A 20765-nucleotide genomic window follows, 5' to 3' on the forward strand; every position below is an offset into this window, starting at 1 on the left:
TTGTTTCAAGCGATTCTCCTGCCTCAGCCTCCCAAGTAGCTGGGATTACAGGTGCCCGCCACCACACCAGGCTAATTTTTGTATTTTTAGTAGAGACAGGGTTTCACCATGTTGGCCAGGCTGGTCTTGAACTCCTGACCTCAAGTGATCCACCCGCCTTGGCCTCCCAAAGTGCTGGGATTACAGGAGTGAGCCACCATGTTTGGCCCCATGTGACACTTAGTTTCTAAAACAATATGTATATTCGTCCTAAATCCAAATTTCTAAGATAAAAGCATTCCCAAGATGTATTCAGAGTCCCGGGTCTACTCCTCCAAGGGTGGCATGCCTTAAGACATCCAGCTCTGTGGGGGAAGAGGAGCCTGAGTGTTGGGGCAGGGAAGCAGGGAAGCAGGGAACAGTGAGAAGCGCTGTGATGTCTGAGACGTGAAGTCTTGTGGGAAAGGGGCAGGCCGTGGAGGGCCCGGGAGGCACTCACAATGCTCCGAAGCATCTTGTCCCCACCACTGAAGGTGACTGCCAGCATGGAGGCACATTCTTCTGCATAGAAAGGCATGCGTCCCTCCTCATCCACAGCTCCTAGGGACAGAGGAGGGAAATTAGAGCTGAGATGAAGAGGGGGTCCTGTGGCAGGGGCTTGCTAATGTCAATTATCTTGGAGTTATCATCCTGGGGGGCTGTCCTGAGTTTGAAACATGATCTGAGCGGCCCACGTCCCTCAGAGCAGTCCTGATCCTCTTCTGAACAGGCAGTCTCAAGTGGCAGAGGGCATTCTGTGCCGCAATACCATTCTTTCAATAGGCTCTGGGGTACAACTGGCAGCCTTCTACCTTCATACCCACTTATTCATTCACATGCTTACTGTTTTCAACATTCATTACCCATCTACTGTGGGTCACACCCGTGCCAGGCATCAGGGCCATATGGAAAAGGCCGCAGTCCTAGTCTCAAGGAGCCTAGAGTCAGGTAGAAGTCAGGTAAGTAAATAAACACATGCTAACTGGGAGCACAGGCAAAGGGCACTTAATTTAGGCCTGTGGGGAGTCAGGGGAGGCTTTCAGCAGGCAGCAGGTGGCCCACAGAAAGACAGGCCAGAACAGAGGCCTAACCAGCTGTGGTGGGGTGGAGGCAGCTCGGTGATCTCCAGATGATGGCTTGAAGGTGTTCCCAGGGTATGCTGACATCTAAGGAAGTCCCAAGGTCCTCTGCAAGCAGGGCTAGTCCTATCTGAGCCCAAAGAGATTATTGTGCTCACACATTTAGACACACACAGAAGCTAGGATAAGACGTGTGATGCCCTAACCATTCGGTGACACATACACAGGAGCACAGAAACATTGGGTGACTACCTATGGTGACTGTGTAGATGGAGTTGGCGTAGCCATCGTAGTTGCAGTTGTCGTTATGTTGGCCTCCGTTGCCACTGGCTACCACAAAGATGCTCCCAAAGCCCTGGCGACCAGCAATCACCCCATGTTGTAAGGCAGCCTGAGGAGCCAAAACATCAGGGTGTCAGTTGAGGAACCCACAGAAAGACCTCTGCCTACTACATCAGTCACCCTCTCCACCCCTTCTAGAAACAAAAGGAAAAAAGTTCAAAGGGCACTGGGCATGGGGGAAAGATTGGAAGATGGACCCTGGATGTGAGGGAGCTGTGAGTTGACTGAGGATGTGGGGCATCTGTGAGTTGAATGATGACTGATGGACACCCTCTGCTTATCAGAGGACAGGGTGGGGCCAGGCATGGGAGCTGAGGATAAGATGAATGGGAAACAATCTCAAAGCACTGTTCCATTTCCCTGTCTAGGAACAAACGTCCCCTAGGCTTCCTGCCCCAACATTAGGTGTTCTCTTCCTGAAAGGAGACTGAGCGTGGAGGTGGAGTGGGAAGATGGGTCAACTTGCAGCAGTTCTCCTGGGACTGTATGAAGAGGGCGTCCCGTTTCTCAGAGTCTTTGTGCAGGCCAGTTACCTTTCCAAGCTGATGGGGGCCATCCACTGTCTTCCCATCGTCATCTGGTCCCCAGCTGTTGAGAAATAAATACCTAGAGGGGACAGCTAGAGCCAGGCTGCGGCTACCCACCCAGCGCCTCCCAGTCTCAGCTGGCTGCCCTTTGACCTGCAGCTCTTAACTCCTCCCAAGGGTTCCACTTAAAGGCTTCCGTGATTAAAAGGCACAGGGTTCAAAGGTCCATCCCCTCTCCAAAGTGGAAAACAGAAGTGTGCTAAGGCTCTTCTTTTCCTTGTGAATGTCCCCATAGCCCATAGTGGCAGAGAGGGACAGAGGTCACTCATCTCCTCATCTAGGGATCAGAGACATGTAGACCTTTTTTTTTTTTTTTCCTGAAACGGAGTCTTCCTCTGTTGCCCAGGCTGAAGTGCAATGGCGCGATTTTGGCTCACTGCCACCTCCACCTCCCAGGTTCAAGCGATTCTCCTGCCTCAGCCTCTGGAGTAGCTAGGATTACAGGTGCCCACCACCAAGCCTGGCTAATTTTTGTATTTTTAGTAGAGATGGGGTTTCACCATGTTGGTCAGGCAGGTCTTGAACTCCTGACCTCAAGCAATCCACATGCCTCAGCCTCCCAAAGTGCTGGGATTACAGGCGTGAGCCACCGCACCTGGCCCAACTTGTAGGGTAGAAGGCAGAGCGCCCATGAACTTCTGTGGAAGCTCTTGGTTCTCAGGCTGAGGAGTTCTCTATTCTGTCTCTATCGGGAAGTGTACCCTGTGGATGATGTCATGGATTTAAGGGAGGTATGTCGGGGGAGGAACAGGTGCCATCAATGCCATGTGGGCCCCCAACCCCATTTCCTTCTTGTCCAATCCAGCACAGCCATGCCCTGAAGGTGCAGTGCATTGGCGTGGGGTGGGGGATTGGTGTTGGGCATTCAGCTGGCCTGTGGATGGAGAGGAAAGCCCGCTTTCTTGCAGAGGCCTTAGGAGTTTAGAAAACAAATAAATGTGCACAGGCCAGGGCTTCTCATGTGGCAATCTGATTACGGGGGTGACGGGGGCTTAAGGTTGAGTGCCCAGTGGCTGGGAATCTAGAGAAATGAAGGCAATGGACTTATTAGCTGAACCCAATGAGGAGACCCCTGCTCTGGCCTAAGTCAGCCCACTGGTTGGGATTTTGTTGGTGGATTTGTCCCAGGTGCTCCAGACTCTTGCCCTCTCATCCGCACCTCTGCCTCACCTGCAGCTGTAGATGTCATTGATCTGATAGTGCTTGTTGAACGCCACTGCCTCCATGCTGTCTGTGAGAGGTCCATCCAGTACCCGGATACCTAGGCAATGAAGGCCACAGCAGCTCCTCACTAATGCTGGTCTCCTAGCCGGGGAACTGGGAGGTGGGGAGCCATATGTGGGAGACTTATTTTTCCCTACATGCTCTTTGTACATTTTGCATTTTTTTTTTTTTTTGAGACAAAGTCTTACTTGTCACCCAGACTGGAGTGCAGTGGCATGATCTCGGCTCACTGCAGCCTCCACCTCCTGGGTTCAAGCGATTGTCTTGCCTCAGCCTCGAAGTAGCTGGGACTACAGGCGCATGCCACCACGCCCGGCTAATTTTTGTATTTTTAGTAGAGATGGGGTTTCACCATATTGGTCAGGCTGGTCTCGAACTCCTGACCTCAAGTGATCTGCCTGCCTTGGCCTCCCAAAGTGCTGGGATTACAGGTTTGATCCCCGTGGCCCCCACGCCCAGCCCATTTTGCATTTTTACACCATGTATACGTATTACTTGTCCTCCCACCAAAAAAAAATATATAGAGAGAGAGACAAAGTCTGGCTCTGTCGCCCAGGCTGCAGTGCTGTGGCACTTTCAGAGAAGGGACTTGGACAGGGTTTCTGGCTCCCCCTGGTCTCATTTATGGAGAGCTACTGCCCTCTGCTGGAGTATAAGAGGAATAGTCTGTTCAGTCTGTAGGTTCCCAAGCACGTAAGGAGTTATGGTGAGCGCTTCCCCCTTCATTCCCTTCACCTTCTGCCTTGATGGACAGAGGTTGAGTGTGAAAGAACCACAGAACCACCTCCAGGGAGGAATAGGGCTGCTCAGCTCCCCCAAAAGGATGGAGAGCAGCCCGTGACCATCAGTGGGACTGGGAGCTGGGGAGCTGGGGAGCTGGGAAATGCAAAGGCTGCCACCATAGACGTATCGGATCATAGAGGAAAAACCGACAAGAAGGCACTTTGTAATTTATGGAACTATAAATAGAAAAACATGTTTGAAACACCACTGCACTGAAAAATCAATGAGCTGATATGTCCTACAGACACCTATTATAAACTCACCCTTGCTCTATGCTATGTGTGTCAGCTGGGCTATGGGATAAAGATGTTTCAGAGTAGGGAGGGGTGCAGGAAATGAAGACTGTGGTCACAGGAGCAGCCTACCAAGGCTAGGCTGGAGGCACAAGTTACCTGCGATGCGGCTCCCGTAGGCCACGCCCACGGCACAGAAGCTGTTGTTGGGCACAGCCGCGATCTCTCCTGCACATCGCGTGCCATGGTGGTTGCCATTCTCCACATCCGGGTGGGGCATGGGGTCAGGGTCATTAGAGTTGAGGTCATAGCTACCCTCAGGGCTCTGAAATATTTTGGAGGTGACATGTGGTCATTCACTGGTTAGAGGGGATCAGGTCCTGGGGTTCAGGGACAGAAAGGAAATGGGAGTTTGGGAATCGAAGCTAGGGCGATAAGCTCATTTCTCATCGTTTCTGTTTTTGAGATGGAGTCTCACTCTGTTGCCCAGGCTGGAGTGCAGTGCCACAATCTTGGCTCACTGCAACAACTGCCTCCCAGGTTCAAGCGATTCTTCCGCCTCAGCCTCCCGAGTGGCTGGGACTGTAGGTGAGCGCCACCACACTTGGCTAATTTTTGTATTTTTAGTAGAGACGGGGTTTCACCATCTTGGCCAGGCTGGTCTCAAACTCCTGACCTCCTGATCCGCCCGCCTTGGCTTCCCAAAGTGCTGGGATTACAGGCGTGAGCCACCGCGCCTGGACCCAATAAGCCCATTTCTATCTGCAAACCACACTGGCTAAAAGATATGAGCAAAGGACACTGGGGCAAAACTGAGAAGTGCCACAGCTCCCAGCAAACTTCTCTTGCCCATTATGCGAATGTGCCTACAGCTCCACGGCTTGGGAAACCTGGAAAAAAGGCAGGTAGGGCTCCCTAGAGACCACGCTTTAGAGAGAGGAAGGCACTCGGATTTCCAACAAGAGGGAAGTTGCCTGCAGGGGCCACTCCTTACTCCTCAGAAAAGGACTAGAACTGAGAGCAGGATTGTTCTCAGAGTTAGAGCCACCTGCTGTGCCTTGACTGCCTGGCTCGGGAAAAGAAGAGGATGAACCCCATCCCACCTCCCAGGCTCTTTTATTTGGCCCAAAGACCTCTAGAAAAGGGGACAAGACTGAGGCAACATCAAGAAGGAGGTAAGACGTGGGGGGTGAGGGGTGTCGTTCCAAGGCCACTCACATAGTTGGGTGCAATGTCCTGGATGGTGTGTTCCACTCCGTCATCCACTACCACCACCGTCACCCCTCGCCCAGTCACATTGCGTTCCCACACACCCGTCACGTTGATGTCCCTGCCCGGGCTCCGTCGGTTATTCTGTAAGAGAGACAGGGTGGGAATACAGTGACACATAGCACAGCCCAGAGGGAGATGAAGTTATAGCTAGCAGCCCCTTTTCACCCTTGGCCTCCACCAAAGAGCCAGACAGAGATTGCAGACCAATAGGTCAGGTGGGAACAGTCAAGGAGGAGCAGGTGAGAGCTCTGCCACAGCCTTGGATTCTAGGAAAGTTTGTCATCAGTTATGGGGGATTCAGGATAAAATGGTAGCTAGGGTGAAGGGTTGGATGATACACTTCTTTTTCTTTTTTTTTTTTTTTTTTGAGACGGAGTCTTGCTCTGTCACCCAGGTTGGAGTGTGGAGTGCAGTGGCACGATCTCGGCTCACTGCAAGCTCCGCCTCCCGGATTCACGCCATTCTCCTGCCTCAGGCTTCCGAGTAGCTGCGACTACAGGCGCCTGCCACCACACCTGGCTAATTTTTTGTATTTTTAGTAGAGACAGGGTTTCACCGTGTTAGCCAGGATGGTCTTGATCTCCTGACCTCGTGATCTGCCCATCTCGGCCTCCCAAAGTGCTGGGATTACAGGCGTGAGCCACCGCGCTGGGCCAGATGATACACTTCTTATGCCAATGGTAGTATCGTATCACTTATGTCATAGTGTTTACCATGTGTCAGGCATGGTTCTAAGTGCTACACATGCATACATTCACTTACCCTAACCATAACTCTATGAGGTAGGCACTATTACAATCTCCACTTTACAGATGGAGAAGCTGAGGCACAGAGTTTAAGCAGCTTGCCCAAATGCACATGCTAGTAAGTGGCAGAGCTGGACCATGAGCCCAGGCAGCCTGGCTGCACCATCTGTGCCCTGAGCACTGCAGAACACCGGCTTCTAGAAGACAGTAGAAGGGAGGGAGAGCCTAGGGAAACACCACAGAACCGGGAAACGGTCCCTCAGGCAAAGGATGGAGGTGACTGAAGAGTGATATAGTCAAAAGCCCACTAAAGAACCGGACTGGAACCTACGCACCTGAAACTGCAAACTGCAGGACTGGACTCACCAGGTGCCATTGCTGCGGGTACTTGGGGTCATTGAAGTGGACGCTGCGCTTGGCCCTCCTTAGCAGCCTCTGCTCTGAGTGCCAGCGCACAGCTTCATGCCCAGCCAACACAGCCTCCACCTGCTGCCGGATGGCCTCCACCTCCAGGGCCGGCCTGTGCCCAGCAGGCTGGACAAAGAGGTAGTGACCCTGAAGCTCTCCAATGCGTCCAGCATTCACCAGCCCTGCTGCCTGGGCCAAAGCATCCGCCTGCTGCTCCAGAGTCTCTTCCTCCCCGTCACCTTCCAGGCTTTCCAGGTGCACAGCCCAGCTCGGCCCCCCTGGGCCCTGGCCATCAGGCCCACCTGTCCCTGCCAGGCCCATGACCCAGGGAACCAGTAAGAGGAGCCCGGCTAATTCCAGCCAGAGGCAGGTGGGCAGGCCCAGGGGGGCGTCCAAGTGTGGCACTTTCTGCCTCCCTTTCGGCATCAGAGCAGTGGACTGCAGACAAAGAAAAAGGATGTGGAAGAGATCAAAGAGCTGGTAACTGCAGGAATCTGAGAGGGAGATGCTGAGCCATCCATGTGTTCCCCCTGGAAGTCCCCAAGCCATGCCTTTTAAATTATGAAACATTTGATCCTCTCTTTTTGTTCACATTTATCCCTGACCAACAGGGATAAGCCCCCAGGTGGAGTGTGGGCCAGCACTAACACCAGCGGATGGCCTCCCACAGCAAGACAGCCAATCCTCACGACACCAGCTAACCCAGCAGGAGGTCCAGTTGCTCACAGGCACTGCGAGCAACCCCTGTTGCCACCCACAGGGCTCAAAGCACACATCGTTTCCACAAACTACTGGCTGCATCGTGACTGTTCTTTAGCAGAGACAACCCCTTCACCCCTACATTTAGAGGGGACATAAATCTTTCCCTAGCTGACTCCTCAGTCCAGTTGTCCTCAAGGCTAATTCCCCATAACAGGGCCCCGTGCCCACCTGGATTCTACATGAGGTTGAGCTCCTGGTCCGGCTAACCACGTCACACTCATGTTGTGCAAATGGAGAAAAGGCATCACTTTCACTGTGAGTAGTGTTGACTCAGCAAAGGCTACAGACCTGTGGGATCCAAGAACAGAAGAAATAATGTCCCACCAATCCCAGGGCAACAAGCTGAGGTTAGATAAACTCCAGGACCAGGGACCAAAGAAACTTCATTAATTGTCATTTCCAAAGATCTAAAATCGGTCATAGACTGGAGCAGAACTGGTATGGTGAGGCCAAATCAGTATAACACCCAAAAAACCCACTTCCTGTGCTATCGTGCCACCCTCTTTTCATTTTGTTCCCCAGAGGCCTAGCAAAAAACTGTTACCAAAGTGCCTCTTGAAAGAATAGGTAATAACATCCTAGAAGTCCAGGTGGTAGCTAACTTCCTGATTTGTGTATCCCAGGATACCAGGGAAAGTGAAAGGAGGGAGGTGGCGGGGGCGAAACAGGGAAAGCCAGAGAGTGCAAACAAACCAGAACAGGCACCAAGGACAAGCGGGCAACCAGGAGAGAACGAATGATGAGAGAACCTCACTAAGCAGCTACTCCTGTACTGAGCTCAGGAGGCTGGCTTCAAGGTGAGGACTCAGACTCCAGACTGGGACTCCAATTGCCTGGGTTTGACAGAACCAGGGAATTGGTCTCAGGAGCCCTCAAAAAAAAAAAAAAAAAGAGCCAAGTTAGAACTGGGGGACAGACAAATGGGGTGGCAGGACATGTGTGTACCTATGGTGGCTGGGCTCCTTTAAAAGCCTTTGCTCTCCACTGGGTCCACCCTGGGGCAGGGCTTAGTACTCAGATACACACCCAAGCGGCTCTACCTCAAAGCATTCCAGAAAAATGGGAATTTTACTAAAAGGCTTCCTGGAAAGGAGAACTTATGCCACCTCTCCTTTACCTCTAAAAATCTTCATACTACATTTCTTCCTCTCGTTTTCTCTTAGGTTTCCAGGCATATTCCCTCTCAATCCCTCCCTGCCCCCCGGAGCCTCAATTCTCCCAAGATATTTAGGTGTCTTCCCCAGTCTGCATACTCTACTAAGTAAACAAACTAACAAACAAAACCCTTGTTAGCCAGACAGTGGCCCCGCTAGGCAGACTCCTTCAGACTCAGTAGATCCCACCACAGATGTCAGGAAGAAAGAGAAGCAGGAGCTCCTTCTGTCTACTAGTGGCAAAGCAGCATTTTTATCCCCCAGGCTTCTGGGAAAGGAACCTTAAATGCCTTCTGAAAGCAGGTCTCAACCTCTCCCAACGGCTAGGCCTCCCTTTACAGCTCTTAATTGACAAGGGAGAAGAGAATGGGCAGCCCGGAGTCCAAGATCCTGCTCCCAAGCGACTGTCCTCGCTGTTCCACACCCGGCTCCTAGAAGCCAGCTTGGGTACCGGGTCAGTTTCCCAATTCTCCCTCCGTCGGCCTCGATCGCTCCGTGCAATGTGCCCCTCTCCTCATTAGCACCCACATTATCCAGGAATCCTGGGCCCTGGGGCCCCATCTCCTTGGGGTCCCCCACGCCAGGACCTCAGGCACCCTCTGTGCATCTCCCTCATCCTCAGACGCCGGCTTCCCCCACTTCTGGGCCCCCCTGACTACCCAGGTCCAGCCCCACACCTAGTTCCCAACTCACCGGCCCGGCCGCAGCTGCCGCCGCCTCCCTGCGGAAACTCGCGGCTTCCCGGGAGCCGGAGGAGCAGTGACAGCAGCATCACTTCCGCCCGCGGCGCAGCCAATCAGCGCGGCGCCTGCGGCCCGGCGACCCCCGCGGGCCACAGCAACCGGCGCCCGGGATCCGGCTCCCGCGGGCGGCCTACGCAGGCAGGGGCCGTGCGGGCGCTGGGGGCTGAACCCGCGGGCTCCGCCACCCCGAGTCCTCGGGGCATCTTCCACATGGTCCCTCTTCAGAAGGCTCTCCTTCATGGCGTCCTCTGTAAAGGGCATCTCGGTTCCGACCTTTAAAAGCCACTCGTTGCTCTTCTCCTTCTGACCGCCATGGCCCCGAATGTCCCTGTAATCTTCCCAGAGGGGATCCTGCCCACCCAGGTCGCCTTCCTTCTCGCAGTCGGCTCTCCCTTCTTCCCCGCGCCCCGGGAGAGTCCACCTGTATCTCAGGGGTCTCCCGCAGCATCCCCGTGCCCCGGCGGCGCCAGCTGTCGCCGCCAGAGGGCGCCGTCGGGGGCGGCGCGGCGCCACCGCGGCCTCTCCTCTCGCGGCCGGAGCCTCGCCCCCTCCGCTCGTGCCGCCGGAAGTGGGAGGTGCCGCGCGCGGGCCGGCGCTCGACCCCTCCCCCCGTGGCTCGGCCGCCCCCTCCCCCCGCTCCGCCCGCTCAGGTGCGTCCCGTCCCTCCCCCACTTTCCTCCCGGGGGCGCGGCGCGGGAGGTGTGTGCGGGGCGAGCGTGGGTGGGGGTTGCGGGGCGAGGGCCGGGCATGGGGGTCGGGTGGGGGGCGTGGAGGGTGCTGTGAGAACCGAGGCGGGGGTCCCGGCCTAGAAGTGGGACGGGGGGGTGGCTGGCAGCGGGGTGGGGGGGCCGAGGGGAAGGGGTGGAGGGGGGTCTGGTCCGAGCCAGCGGCCAGCCTAGCAGTCCCCTGTGGGGGGTGGCCAGGGCCACCCAGCGCCGCTTCCCCCCATTGTCCCCTTCCCGTCTGTCCCCTGCTCTCGCCCGAGGACCCGTGGCTCCGGCGCCCCTGCTTCGCTGGTGGTCGCCCCGGGTTGCGGAGTTCTTTTTGGTACACTCGACCCTCCAGCCAGCTGTTCCTACCCGCGCCATGGGCTCTCTAGCCACCGAGTTGCATGCATGACCCTTGTCCTGGGGTTTCGTTCACCGGGCGCAGAGGACCCCCAGCCCTGGGCTATGTTGGAGACGGGATGTTTGCACCTGAGGGAGCAGCAATGGCGATTTGGGCCCATTTTCTCCCAGGAGCTTTGTATAATGAGGGAAACTGAGGCACAGAGGGTCTGTGGGCTGTGACTGAGGTGTTGACACAGCCCCATCTACCTGTCTGCCCCACGCGCTCTTCAGTGTTCCGGGGGGAATACGTGTGATGCTGTTAAAATAAAAGCGAGAATGCAGACTAACCCTATGTTCATCCCCACCTCCCAAGTATTTTGATTTTCTTTTCTCCTCATAAGGTCATAAGTTTGCTCTGCGGCATAAAAGATGACCTTTTGATTTTTAAAAAAGGCGTCCGTCCCAGTTCCCTTACTTGTGTTACCATGTTTTTTACCTTGTCTTTTTCACGCTAGAGAACCCAGGATTCTTTTTTGCACCACTAGTCACTCTGAAGAGTCTGTTCTTTGCTCAGTTAGTGGGTATCAGGCCTTTCCTATCTGTGGGGAGCACGCTGACAGTAAAAGATGCACCCTGGATTGCCCAGTATTGCATTACTTGTTGACTTACAGGCAGACACCTCCAAAAACTTCACTTAAATTAATGGAGAATGCTTTGAATGTAACAGCCATAAAGTGATTTAAAAACATGAGATCTGATTGATACTAGGCCGAAAAGTACGTCTTTTATTAAAAATGATAGCAGACAAGGTAGGCCTGGGACCACTTGGAGGATCCTGGCAGACTAAGATGTATTGTTTGAAATGACTACATTTCTGCCAAAAGTGAAAATAAGATCTTTGCACAGACTCCTAGATATTTATGTAAATACAGTGACTCCTGAGGATTGCTGCCCACTAGGACACTAGGACTTTGCATACAATGTCTCTTTTAGTACTCTTAAGTATTTTCTCCCGGAGCCCAGGTTTTTGTGTTTCTTTACTGCGACAGCTCTGTTGTGTGGACATTCTGAGGGGGGAGAGATACATTTGTTTTAAACTTTGGAAACTTGTAGCCTGTAATTTGTTTCTGAATGTACAGAGCATAATGGCAGCGTCTGAGGTTGCTGGTGTTGTGGCCAATGCCCCCAGTCCTCCGGAATCTTCTAGTTTATGTGCTTCCAAATCAGACGAAGGTCTCCCAGATGGTCTAAGGTAATGTGTGGACTCCTGACTGGGAAGATTCATTTGGGTAAAGGGTTTTTGAGATGGTCTTGTGTAGCTGGTCTTTCTTTTTGGCTCTGATGGCACTGCACTAGCTTTTTAAAGGTACAGTCTATCTTTGTATTTCTGGTATCCAACACAGCACCTGATACTCAGCAAAGCATGCTAAATGTTTGGGGAATAAATAGAATAGAATACATGGGGTCAAACTCATTAAAAAATGCAAACATTTTCCAGCCCTTTCCTACGTGGACTGTATGTTCATTTAACCATATGTTTATATGTTATATATGAGAAATGTTATATCGGTATGTGTACATGGATATCTAACTATGTATACATACAGATACACAATTACCCAAACTTACATCTCATAGTAGCTAATATGATACATTGTTATGTACAGTGTTGAACTAAATTAGCTATATAGTCATCCCACAGTATATGCTGGAGATTAGTTCCAGGACCCCTACTGAGGATACCAAAATCTATAAATGCTCAAGTCCCTTACATAAAATGGTGTAGTATTTTTTCTGGGATAGGCATATGCCCACCCTACTTAAAGCTATTAAAAAGATAAAAAATAAATAAAGTGGTGTAGTATTTGCATATAACCTATGCATGTCGTCCCATATACTTTAAATAATAGGTTATTTACAACAACTAATACAATGTAAATGTTATGTAAATAGTTGTGTTGTTTAAGGAATAATGACAGGTAAAAAAGTTTGTACATGTTCAGTACAGATGCAACCATCCAATTTTTTTCTGAAAATTTTTTTAATGGTTTCAAATCTATTTCACTTTTCTTTTTTTGAGATGGAGTCTCACTCTGTTGGCCCAGGCTGGAGTGCAGTGGCGTGATCTCGGCTCACTGCAAGCTCTGCCTCCCGGGTTTATGCCGTTCTCCTGCCTCAGCCTCCCCAGTAGCTGGGACTACAGGCGCCCGCCACCACGCCCAGCTAATTTTCTGTATTTTTAGTAGAGGCAGGGTTTCACTGTGTTAGCCAGGATGGTCTCGATCTGACCTCGTGATCCGCCTGCCTCGGCCTCCCAAAGTGCTGGGATTACAGGCGTGAGTCACCATGCCCAGCCTTTTTTTTTTTTTTTTTTTTTTGAGATGGAGTCTCGCTCTGTCGCCCAGACTGGAGTGCAATGGCGTGATCTCAGCTCACTGCAATCTCCGTCTCCTGGGTTCAAACGTCTCCTGGATTCCCTTGCCTCAGCCTCCCAAGTAGCTGGGATTACAGCCGCCCAGCACCACGCCTGGCTAATTTTTGTATTTGAGTAGAAACGGGGTTTTGCCACGTTGGCCAGGCTGGGTATTTTACTTTTCAGTGATTTATTTTTATATTTTAAAAAATGGACAAAATAATTGTACGTATTCATGGGGGTACATAGTGATGTTGTTGTGTATGTGATGTATAGTGATCAGATCAGGGTAATTAGCATGTCCATCATCACAAACATTTATCCTTTTGAATATTTTCAGTCCATGGTTGGTTGAGTCCATGAATGTGGACCACATTCTACATAAAGAGGCTGACTGTGTATTCTTCCTCAACTCTTTGTTTTTTTTTTTGAGAGAGACTCTTGCCCTGTCCCCCAGACTGGAGTGCAGTGGTGCGATCTTGGCTCACTGCGACCTCTGCCTCCCGGGTTCAAGTGATTCTCCTGCCTCAGCCTCCCTAGTAGCTGGGATTATAGGCACCTGCTTGGTAGCCCGGCTAATTTTTGTATTTTTAGTGGAGACCGGGTTTCACCATGTTGACCAGACTGGTCTTGAACTCCTGACCTCAAGCGATCTGTCCGTCTTGGCCTCCCAAAGTGCTGGAATTACAGGGACGAGCCACTGCACCTAGCTCCGTCAACTTTTTTGTTTTTTTTTTTTGTTCTTGAGATGGCGTCTTGCTCCGTCACCCAGGCTGGAGTGCAGTGGCGCGATTTCCGCACACTGCAACCTCTGCCTCCCGAGTTCAAGCGATTCTCCTGCCTAAGCCTCCTGAGTAGCTGGGACAACAGGCGCCCGCCACCACACCCAGCTAATTTTTTGTATTTTAGTAGAGGCAGAGTTTCACCATGTTGTCCAGGATGGTCTCGATCTCCCGACCTTGTGATCCGCCCGCCTCAGCCTCCCAAAGTGTTGGGATTACAGGCATGAGCCACCGCACCTGGCCGTCCCTCAACTCTTTTCTAGTGTACCTGGGTCCCCTAATACAGTAGCTAACACTTAACTACAGTTCCATATGTGGTAACACATTTAATCTTCACAACAGTCCCAGGAGGTAGTGATAATATTATTCGCATTTACCGGTGAGGAAACTGAGACACAGAGAGGTTAGTAATTTGCCCAAGGTTTCCAAGCTATGTTGGAGTCAGAGTTTTGATAAATAAAATCAACTTCATACACTAGTAGTAATGGCAGCTAAGGTTTATTGAATGTTTACTGTGTGCCAGGCACTGTACTGAGTACTTTATGTGCATTATCTCATGTAATCCTCACAACAGTCCTGTTAGGTGGATAGTATTATTTCTGTTTTACAAATGAGTTAACTTGCCGAGAGTCAAACAGCTTGTAAATGGTGGGCGGACTCAGGATTCAAACTCAGGTACTGTATATGCCTGAATTTTTAATTTAGCACCCGCTCACAGTTAACTCCCAGCGGGAAGGAATCAGCTTCGAGTGTTTTTACTAATATTATTGAGACAGGCTCTCCATCTGTCATCCAGGCTGGAGTACAGTGGTGCGATCATGGCCTACTGCAGCCTCCATCTCCTGGGCTTAAGCAGTCCTCTCACTTCAGCCTCCCAAGTAACTGGAGCTACAGGTGCACGCCACTACACTTGGCTAATTTTTAAATTTTTATGTAGAGAGAGGGTCTTGCTATGTTTCCCAGGCTAGTCTTGAACTCCTGACCTCAAGTGATCCTCCTGCCTTGACCTCCCAAAGTGTTGGGATTACAGGCATGAGCCATTACTCCCCACCGAGGTAGTCTTTCAGTTCTTTTATTTTGAACTAGTACGACTGAGGAAACAAAGACGCATCAACTTGAATCCCCATTGCTGGGTGGGTATGGTTAAGAGTGTCAGTTATAGAATTAGTTTAAAAAAAGAGGGTGGGGTCAAAGAAATTAAACATAGGCGTAATTCCTGGGTGAAAGATGTACAATTGTGAATGTTGGATGTCATTGTAAATATGTTTTAAAGACCCCTTTAAAAAGCAGTACCTCACTTCAGCCTGGATGACAAAGTGAAACCCTGTCTCAAAAAATAAGTAAATAAATAAAAAATAAAAGCAATACCTTGAATGGCTGTGACAAGTGACATAATATCCTAATGTTAAGCATATGTATATTTACTGTGTGGGATGAAATTTCTATTGACAGCTTCAATTTTGGATTCAAAATTGTACTTTAGACAACTTAAAGTGTAGGTTCTATAGTCTGGAAAACTGTTGAAGAACCTAAAAAGTGGTTCTGGTCAAAGATCTGTATAATGAGTTTGAATGAAAATTATTCTTGTGAAAGGTGAGAGAGGAATAAAAACAATACTTCTAAGTTAATATTTTATTATAATATTATGTATAACTAAATTAGTACATGTAACTAAATTAAATATTCTAACTAGTATTAGGCTAATTCATCGGTATCCCCAAAAGTTATTAAAATTGGCACTCAAAAATTATTTGGATCTTCAGAATCATTTATGTTTGGCCATTTACTGTAGAACCCAGGTTTTTGGCCAGCTCACGCCTATAATTCCAACACTTTGGGAGGCTGAGGCAGGCAGATGGATCCCTTGAGTACAGGAGTTCGAGACCAGCCTGGGCAACATGGCAAAACCGTGCAAAAAATACAAAAAATTAGCTGGGCGTAGTGGCATGTGCCTGTAGTCCTAGTTACTCACAAGTCTGAGGTGGAGGATTGCTTGAGCCAAGGATGTTGAGACTGTAGTGAGCCTTGATGGCGGCACTGCACTCTAGCTTGGGTGACAGAGTTTAGACCCTCTCTAAACACAAAACCAAAAACAAAAAACTAGGTCTTAACCACCAGGCTATACTACCTGCATACGGGATAGAAATCACTGGATTGAAACTAAGTTCTTTCATTATGATAGTCAGGAGGGTTTACGTAGTCTAGTTTTGTTCTTCTAGTAGTTATGTTGAAAGTATTATATACTTTTCTTTTTATCTTGTGTGTTTGATAGCACCAAAGACTCTGCACAGAAGCAGAAGAACTCGCCTCTGTCGAGTGTAAGTAGCCAAACAATAACCAAGGAGAATAACAGAAATGTCCATTTGGAGCACTCAGAGCAGAATCCTGGTTCATCAGCAGGTGACACCTCAGCAGCGCACCAGGTGGTTTTAGGAGAAAACTTGATAGCCACAGCCCTTTGTCTTTCTGGCAGTGGGTCTCAGTCTGATTTGAAGGATGTGGCCAGCACAGCAGGAGAGGAGGGGGACACAAGCCTTCGGGAGAGCCTCCATCCAGTCACTCGGTCTCTTAAGGCAGGGTGCCATACTAAGCAGCTTGCCTCCGGGAATTGCTCTGAAGAGAAATCCCCACAAGCCTCCATCCTAAAGGAAGGTAACAGGGACACAAGCTTGGATTTCCGACCTGTAGTGTCTCCAGCAAATGGGGTTGAAGGAGTCCGAGTGGATCAGGATGATGATCAAGATAGCTCTTCCCTGAAGCTTTCTCAGAACATTGCTGTACAGGTCAAGTGTCAAGTTTCTACTACTAAAATGTAATTGGGGGGTGGTGGGGTTCAGGGTGGGAGATATTTCTTCATATTTGGTGGAGAACTTGCTGGCTTGTTTTGTTTTTTGTTTTTTTTGCTAGCAACCATCATACTACTCTCATACAGTGCCATACAATGACTTCATTCTGATGTTCAGTAAATAAGAAAGCCAGTAGCCATTGTCTAATCTTATGGCAAGTAGGAACTTTATGACCTACGTGTAGTCTCTTTCACTGAGTAACTGATGAGTGCAGGACATTAGCATTCATATTTATCATCTTTGACCGTGCAGGAAGAATCCTTGTTAATTCTCTGAGTCACATCTTAAGAAGTACAGTGTATCCTGCCTTCTAGTGACGGGTGTGCTTTGTTGTAGGAGAAAGTATGGGCACAACAGACTGTAGAGGGCAGACGTCTCATCTCAGACTTGAGGCTTTCTCTCAGTCAGTCACTGGGTCTTGTTTGGGTTATTTTGTGGGACCGATGATTAATGCAGCGTGGATGTTGGTGTCCATTTGCCAGAACTACATTGCTTAGCTTGCTTGGAAGCTGGTAAGGGGAAAGAGCAAAAAGTTAGTTACCTGTGGCGGAATTCTAGGTGTTAGTGATTCTGCCTCTTTTAAAGTGTCTCTGAACGATTCTAAATACAACTTTTTTCCTTTATAGACTGACTTTAAGACAGCTGATTCAGAGGTAAACACAGATCAAGATATTGAAAAGAATTTGGTAAGTATTTAAACTGTCCTTGTTACATGAAGCCATTATCAAATAGAAGATCTAGAGGCGTATCATCTCAGTTGGAAAAGGTGCAGGAGTCCCTTTCATAAAATTCCTGACAGATGGTCAGGTGACTTTTCCTTGATCACTTCCAAAGATGGGAAGCTTACTACCTCACAAAGCAACCAGTTACGTTTAAAAAAAAAATAGCTCTTATTGGCCAGGCACAGTGGCTCACACCCATAATCCTAACATTTTGGGAAGCCGAAGTGGGTGGATCGCTTGAGCCCTGGAGTTTGAGACCAGCCTGGGCAACACAGTGAAACACCATGTCTACAAAAAATACAAAAATTAGCCAGGTGTGGTGGTGCATGCCTATAGTCCTAGCTACTCAGGAGTCCTAGCTACTCAGGAGACAGGTGGGAGGATCACCTGTTCACCTGAGCCAAGGAGGTCGAGGCTGTGTGAGCCGTGATTGTGCAATTGTACTGCAGCCTGGATGACAGAGTGAGACCCTGTCTCAAAAAAAATTAAAAAAAAAAAAAAAAAAAAAAAAGGCCAGGCACAGTGGCTCATGCCTGTAATCCCAGCACTTTGGGAGGCCAAGGCAGGCAGATCACCTGAGGTCGAGAGTTTGAGACCAACCTGGCCAACGTGGTGAAACCCCATCTCTACTAAAAATACAAAAATTAGCCGGGCATGGTGGTGTGTGCCTGTAATCCCAGCTACTCGGGAGGCTGAGGCAGGAGAATGGCTTGAACCCAGGAGGCAGAGGTTGCAGTGAGCCAAGATTGCACCACTGCACCCCAGCCTGGACAACAGAGAAGCTCCATCTCAAAAAACAAAAATGAAACCTCTTATTAGATTTTATTCTGAGATGAAGATAAAACCCTTATAACTTCTTGCTTCAGGCCGGGCGCAGTGACTCACGCCTGTAATCCTAGCACTTTCAGAGGCTGAGGCGGGTGGATCACCTGAGGTCAGGAGTTTGAGACCAGCCTGACTAACATGGTGAAACCTCGTCCCTACTAAAAATACAAAAATTTAGACCAGGCACAGTGGCTCACGTCTGTAATCCTAGCGCTTTGGGAGGCTGAGGCAGGCAGATTGCCTGAGCTCAGGAGTTCGAGACCAGCCTGGGCAACATGGCGAAACCCCATCTCTACTAAAAATACAAAAAATTAGCCAGGTGTGGTGGCGTGTGCCTGTAATCCCAGCTACTTGGGTGGCTGAGGCATGAGATTAGCTTGAACCTGGGAGGCAGAGATTGCAGTGACCCGAGATCGTACCTCTGCACTCCAGCCTGGGTGACAGAGTGAGACTCTCTCAAAAACAAACAAACAACAACAAAAAAACAAAAATTAGCCTGTAATCCCAGCTACTTGGGAGGTTAAGGCAGGAGAATTGCTTGAACCCAGGAGGCTGAGGTGGCAGTGAGCTTCTTGCTTTAGGCCAGGCGCAGTGGCTCATGCTTGTAATCCCAGCACTTTGGGAGGCCGAGGCGGATAGATCACGAGGTCAAGAGATTGAGCCCATCCTGGCCAATATGGTGAAACCCCATCTCTACTAAAAATACAAAAATTAGCTGGGTGTGGTGGCGCATGCCTCTAGTCCTAGCTACTCAGGAGGGTGAGGAAGGAGAATTGCTTGAACCCGGGAGGTAGAGGTTGCAGTGAGCTGAGATTGCACCACTGCACTCCAGCCTGGTGACAGAGTGAGAATCTGTCTCCAAAAAAAAAAAAAAAAAGTTCTTATTGTAGCTTTCTCTTGAGCTTTATGGAATAAATCCAGTTCCTTTCCTGCTTGTTAGCCGTGTGTATATTTGAAGTTTTTTTATGCCTCCTGCTCTTATTCTCTTACTCCCCAAGTTCAAACCTTTCCAGGTGAAACATCCTCAGATGTTTTTAGTATTCTTTTTGATACTATTTTGATACTATTTTCCATTTCTTTATCATCATTCTGGTTACTTTCACTTAGACATGTTCTATTTTATCAATATTTGTTTTAAAAAGTGATCTTGAGAACCATATATAATAGTACAGATACACTATAATTACTTTATAATACAGTGGGATCTCTCAGTATCTCTCATTCTAGACCCTATTTCTTAAGCTTACATTGACTTATTTTGGCAGTTTTTTCATACTGTTAAGCTTTTAGTCAAATTCCATCCAGTCTTTTTTTCATGTATTATTTACTTGTGTCTTTTTAATTTTATCCCCAGATAGTTGGCTTTTGAAGAGAACGTCACACTTACCTTTGTTAAAATGCTCCCTTTGATCCATCCCTGGCCTTTTGTGGCTAAAACTTCCACCTTTAAGTATATGGATATCTAAATGTACACTTTTTAAAGGGAAGGTAATGCTGGGAAAGGCACCCCAGGAAGAGGTCTTTAGGGTAGGATATGTTAATTTATGAAGAGTGGTATAAAAAGGGAAAGTGCTTGTAGCAACCAGATAAGAGAGTGGATATTTGGTGCAAGTTGAAGAAATTGAAGGGCATACGGAAAAAAGTTACTGGTGTACATTAACCAGATGAAGCCAAGAAAAGTTTTAAAATAGAGACTAGCAACTTGGAACTTAATTGTAACAGTCAAGTAGATGAAGCAGGAACGAATGGAAACCCAGCAAGTTACTGGGCCAGAAGAGGCCCAGGGTTGAGTTTTGTTTGGCTCTATCTTTTGGGTGGTAGTGAGGTCCACATGCTTTTAAAAAGGCAGTGAGGCCTGAGGCCGGGTGCAGTGGCTCACACCTGTAATGTCAGCACTTTGAGAGGCCAAGGCAGGGGTATCGCCTGAAGTCAGGAGTTCAAGACCAGCCTGGCCAACATGGCAAAACCCCATCTCTGCTAAAAATACAAAAATTAGCCGAACGTGGTGGTGGGCGCCTGTAATCCCAACTACTCTGGAGGCTGAGGCAGAGAGAATTGCTTGAACTCGGGAGGCGGAGGTTGCCGTAAGCCGAGATTGCACCACTGCACTCTAGCCTGGGCGACAGAGTGAGACTCTGTCTCAAAAAAGAATAATCTACTGGTTTCAGCTTTTCTTTGGTTAAGATCCTCTTTCAGAATCTTTTGGAAACTTTGAATTCTTATCACAGAAAAATATATACATTCATCAGTTGCAGAGAGTTCAAAGATTCCGAGGTCCACCTGTAGAATCCAGGTTCAGAATCCCTGGAAAGGTGTGATGCTGAGTAATCAGCTGTTTGGGACACGTTAGTCACATTTCAGTACATGGACTAAAGATTAGCTTGTCCCAAAGCCAAGGTCCTATCTTGAGAGCCTTTTTTATTTTTTATTTTATTTTATTTTATTTTATTTATTTATTTATTTATTTTGAGACGGAGTCTCGCTCTGTCACCCAGTCTGGACTGCAGGGGCACAGTCTCTGCTCACTGCAACCTTTGCCTACCAGGTTCAAGTGATTCTCCTGCCTCAGCCTCCCAAGTAGCTGGGATTACAGGCATGTGCCACCATGCCTGGCTAATTTTGTATTTTTAATAGAGATGGGATTGCACTATGTTGGCCAGGCTGGTCTCGAACTGCTGACCTCAGGTGATCCACCCGCCTCAGCTTCCCAAAGTGCTGGGATTACAGGCGTTGAGCCACTGCGCCCAGCCTTGAGAGCCTTTTGTTAAAATGATTAT

At 49.2% G+C, this 20765-nt stretch overlaps 2 protein-coding genes across 22 annotated transcripts in view; one reads left to right on the forward strand and one right to left on the reverse strand.

Annotated features, from left to right (window-relative positions):
• PCSK7 (proprotein convertase subtilisin/kexin type 7) overlaps positions 1 to 7652 on the reverse strand; it is a 34865-nt gene extending 27213 nt beyond the window's left edge. For 16 of the 20 annotated variants that reach the window (XR_010113394.1, XR_010113395.1, XR_010113396.1 and 13 more), the window contains exons 1-7: positions 6651 to 7130; positions 5485 to 5619; positions 4426 to 4591; positions 3197 to 3287; positions 1973 to 2045; positions 1350 to 1488; positions 479 to 579 (exon numbers count right to left, since the gene is read on the reverse strand). Coding sequence is in view for 4 of the 20 variants with exons in the window: in XM_063608285.1 (XP_063464355.1) it covers positions 479 to 579; positions 1350 to 1488; positions 1973 to 2045; positions 3197 to 3287; positions 4426 to 4591; positions 5485 to 5619; positions 6651 to 7118 (1173 nt within the window). In the remaining 16 variants the exon portion in view is untranslated. Of the gene's footprint in view, positions 1 to 478; positions 580 to 1349; positions 1489 to 1972; positions 2046 to 3196; positions 3288 to 4425; positions 4592 to 5484; positions 5620 to 6650; positions 7131 to 7622 lie in introns of those variants that run through there. The other 4 variants (XR_010113403.1, XR_010113405.1, XM_003820077.6 and 1 more) reach the window with 2 other exon arrangements.
• A 2218-nt stretch (positions 7653 to 9870) lies between these two features.
• Positions 9871 to 20765, forward strand: part of RNF214 (ring finger protein 214) — a 53910-nt gene continuing 43015 nt past the window's right edge. Inside the window, exons 1-4 of one of the 2 annotated variants that reach the window (XM_034933792.3) lie at positions 9871 to 10001; positions 11540 to 11652; positions 15868 to 16378; positions 17068 to 17127. In XM_034933792.3, the coding sequence (XP_034789683.1) occupies positions 11546 to 11652; positions 15868 to 16378; positions 17068 to 17127 (678 nt within the window). In that variant the 5' untranslated portion in view covers positions 9871 to 10001; positions 11540 to 11545. Of the gene's footprint in view, positions 10051 to 11539; positions 11653 to 15867; positions 16379 to 17067; positions 17128 to 20765 lie in introns of both variants that reach the window. The other variant, XM_055094911.2, reaches the window with a different exon arrangement.

This window comes from Pan paniscus, chromosome 9 (genome assembly GCF_029289425.2).
Source record: "Pan paniscus chromosome 9, NHGRI_mPanPan1-v2.0_pri, whole genome shotgun sequence".
NCBI lineage: Eukaryota > Metazoa > Chordata > Mammalia > Primates > Hominidae > Pan > Pan paniscus.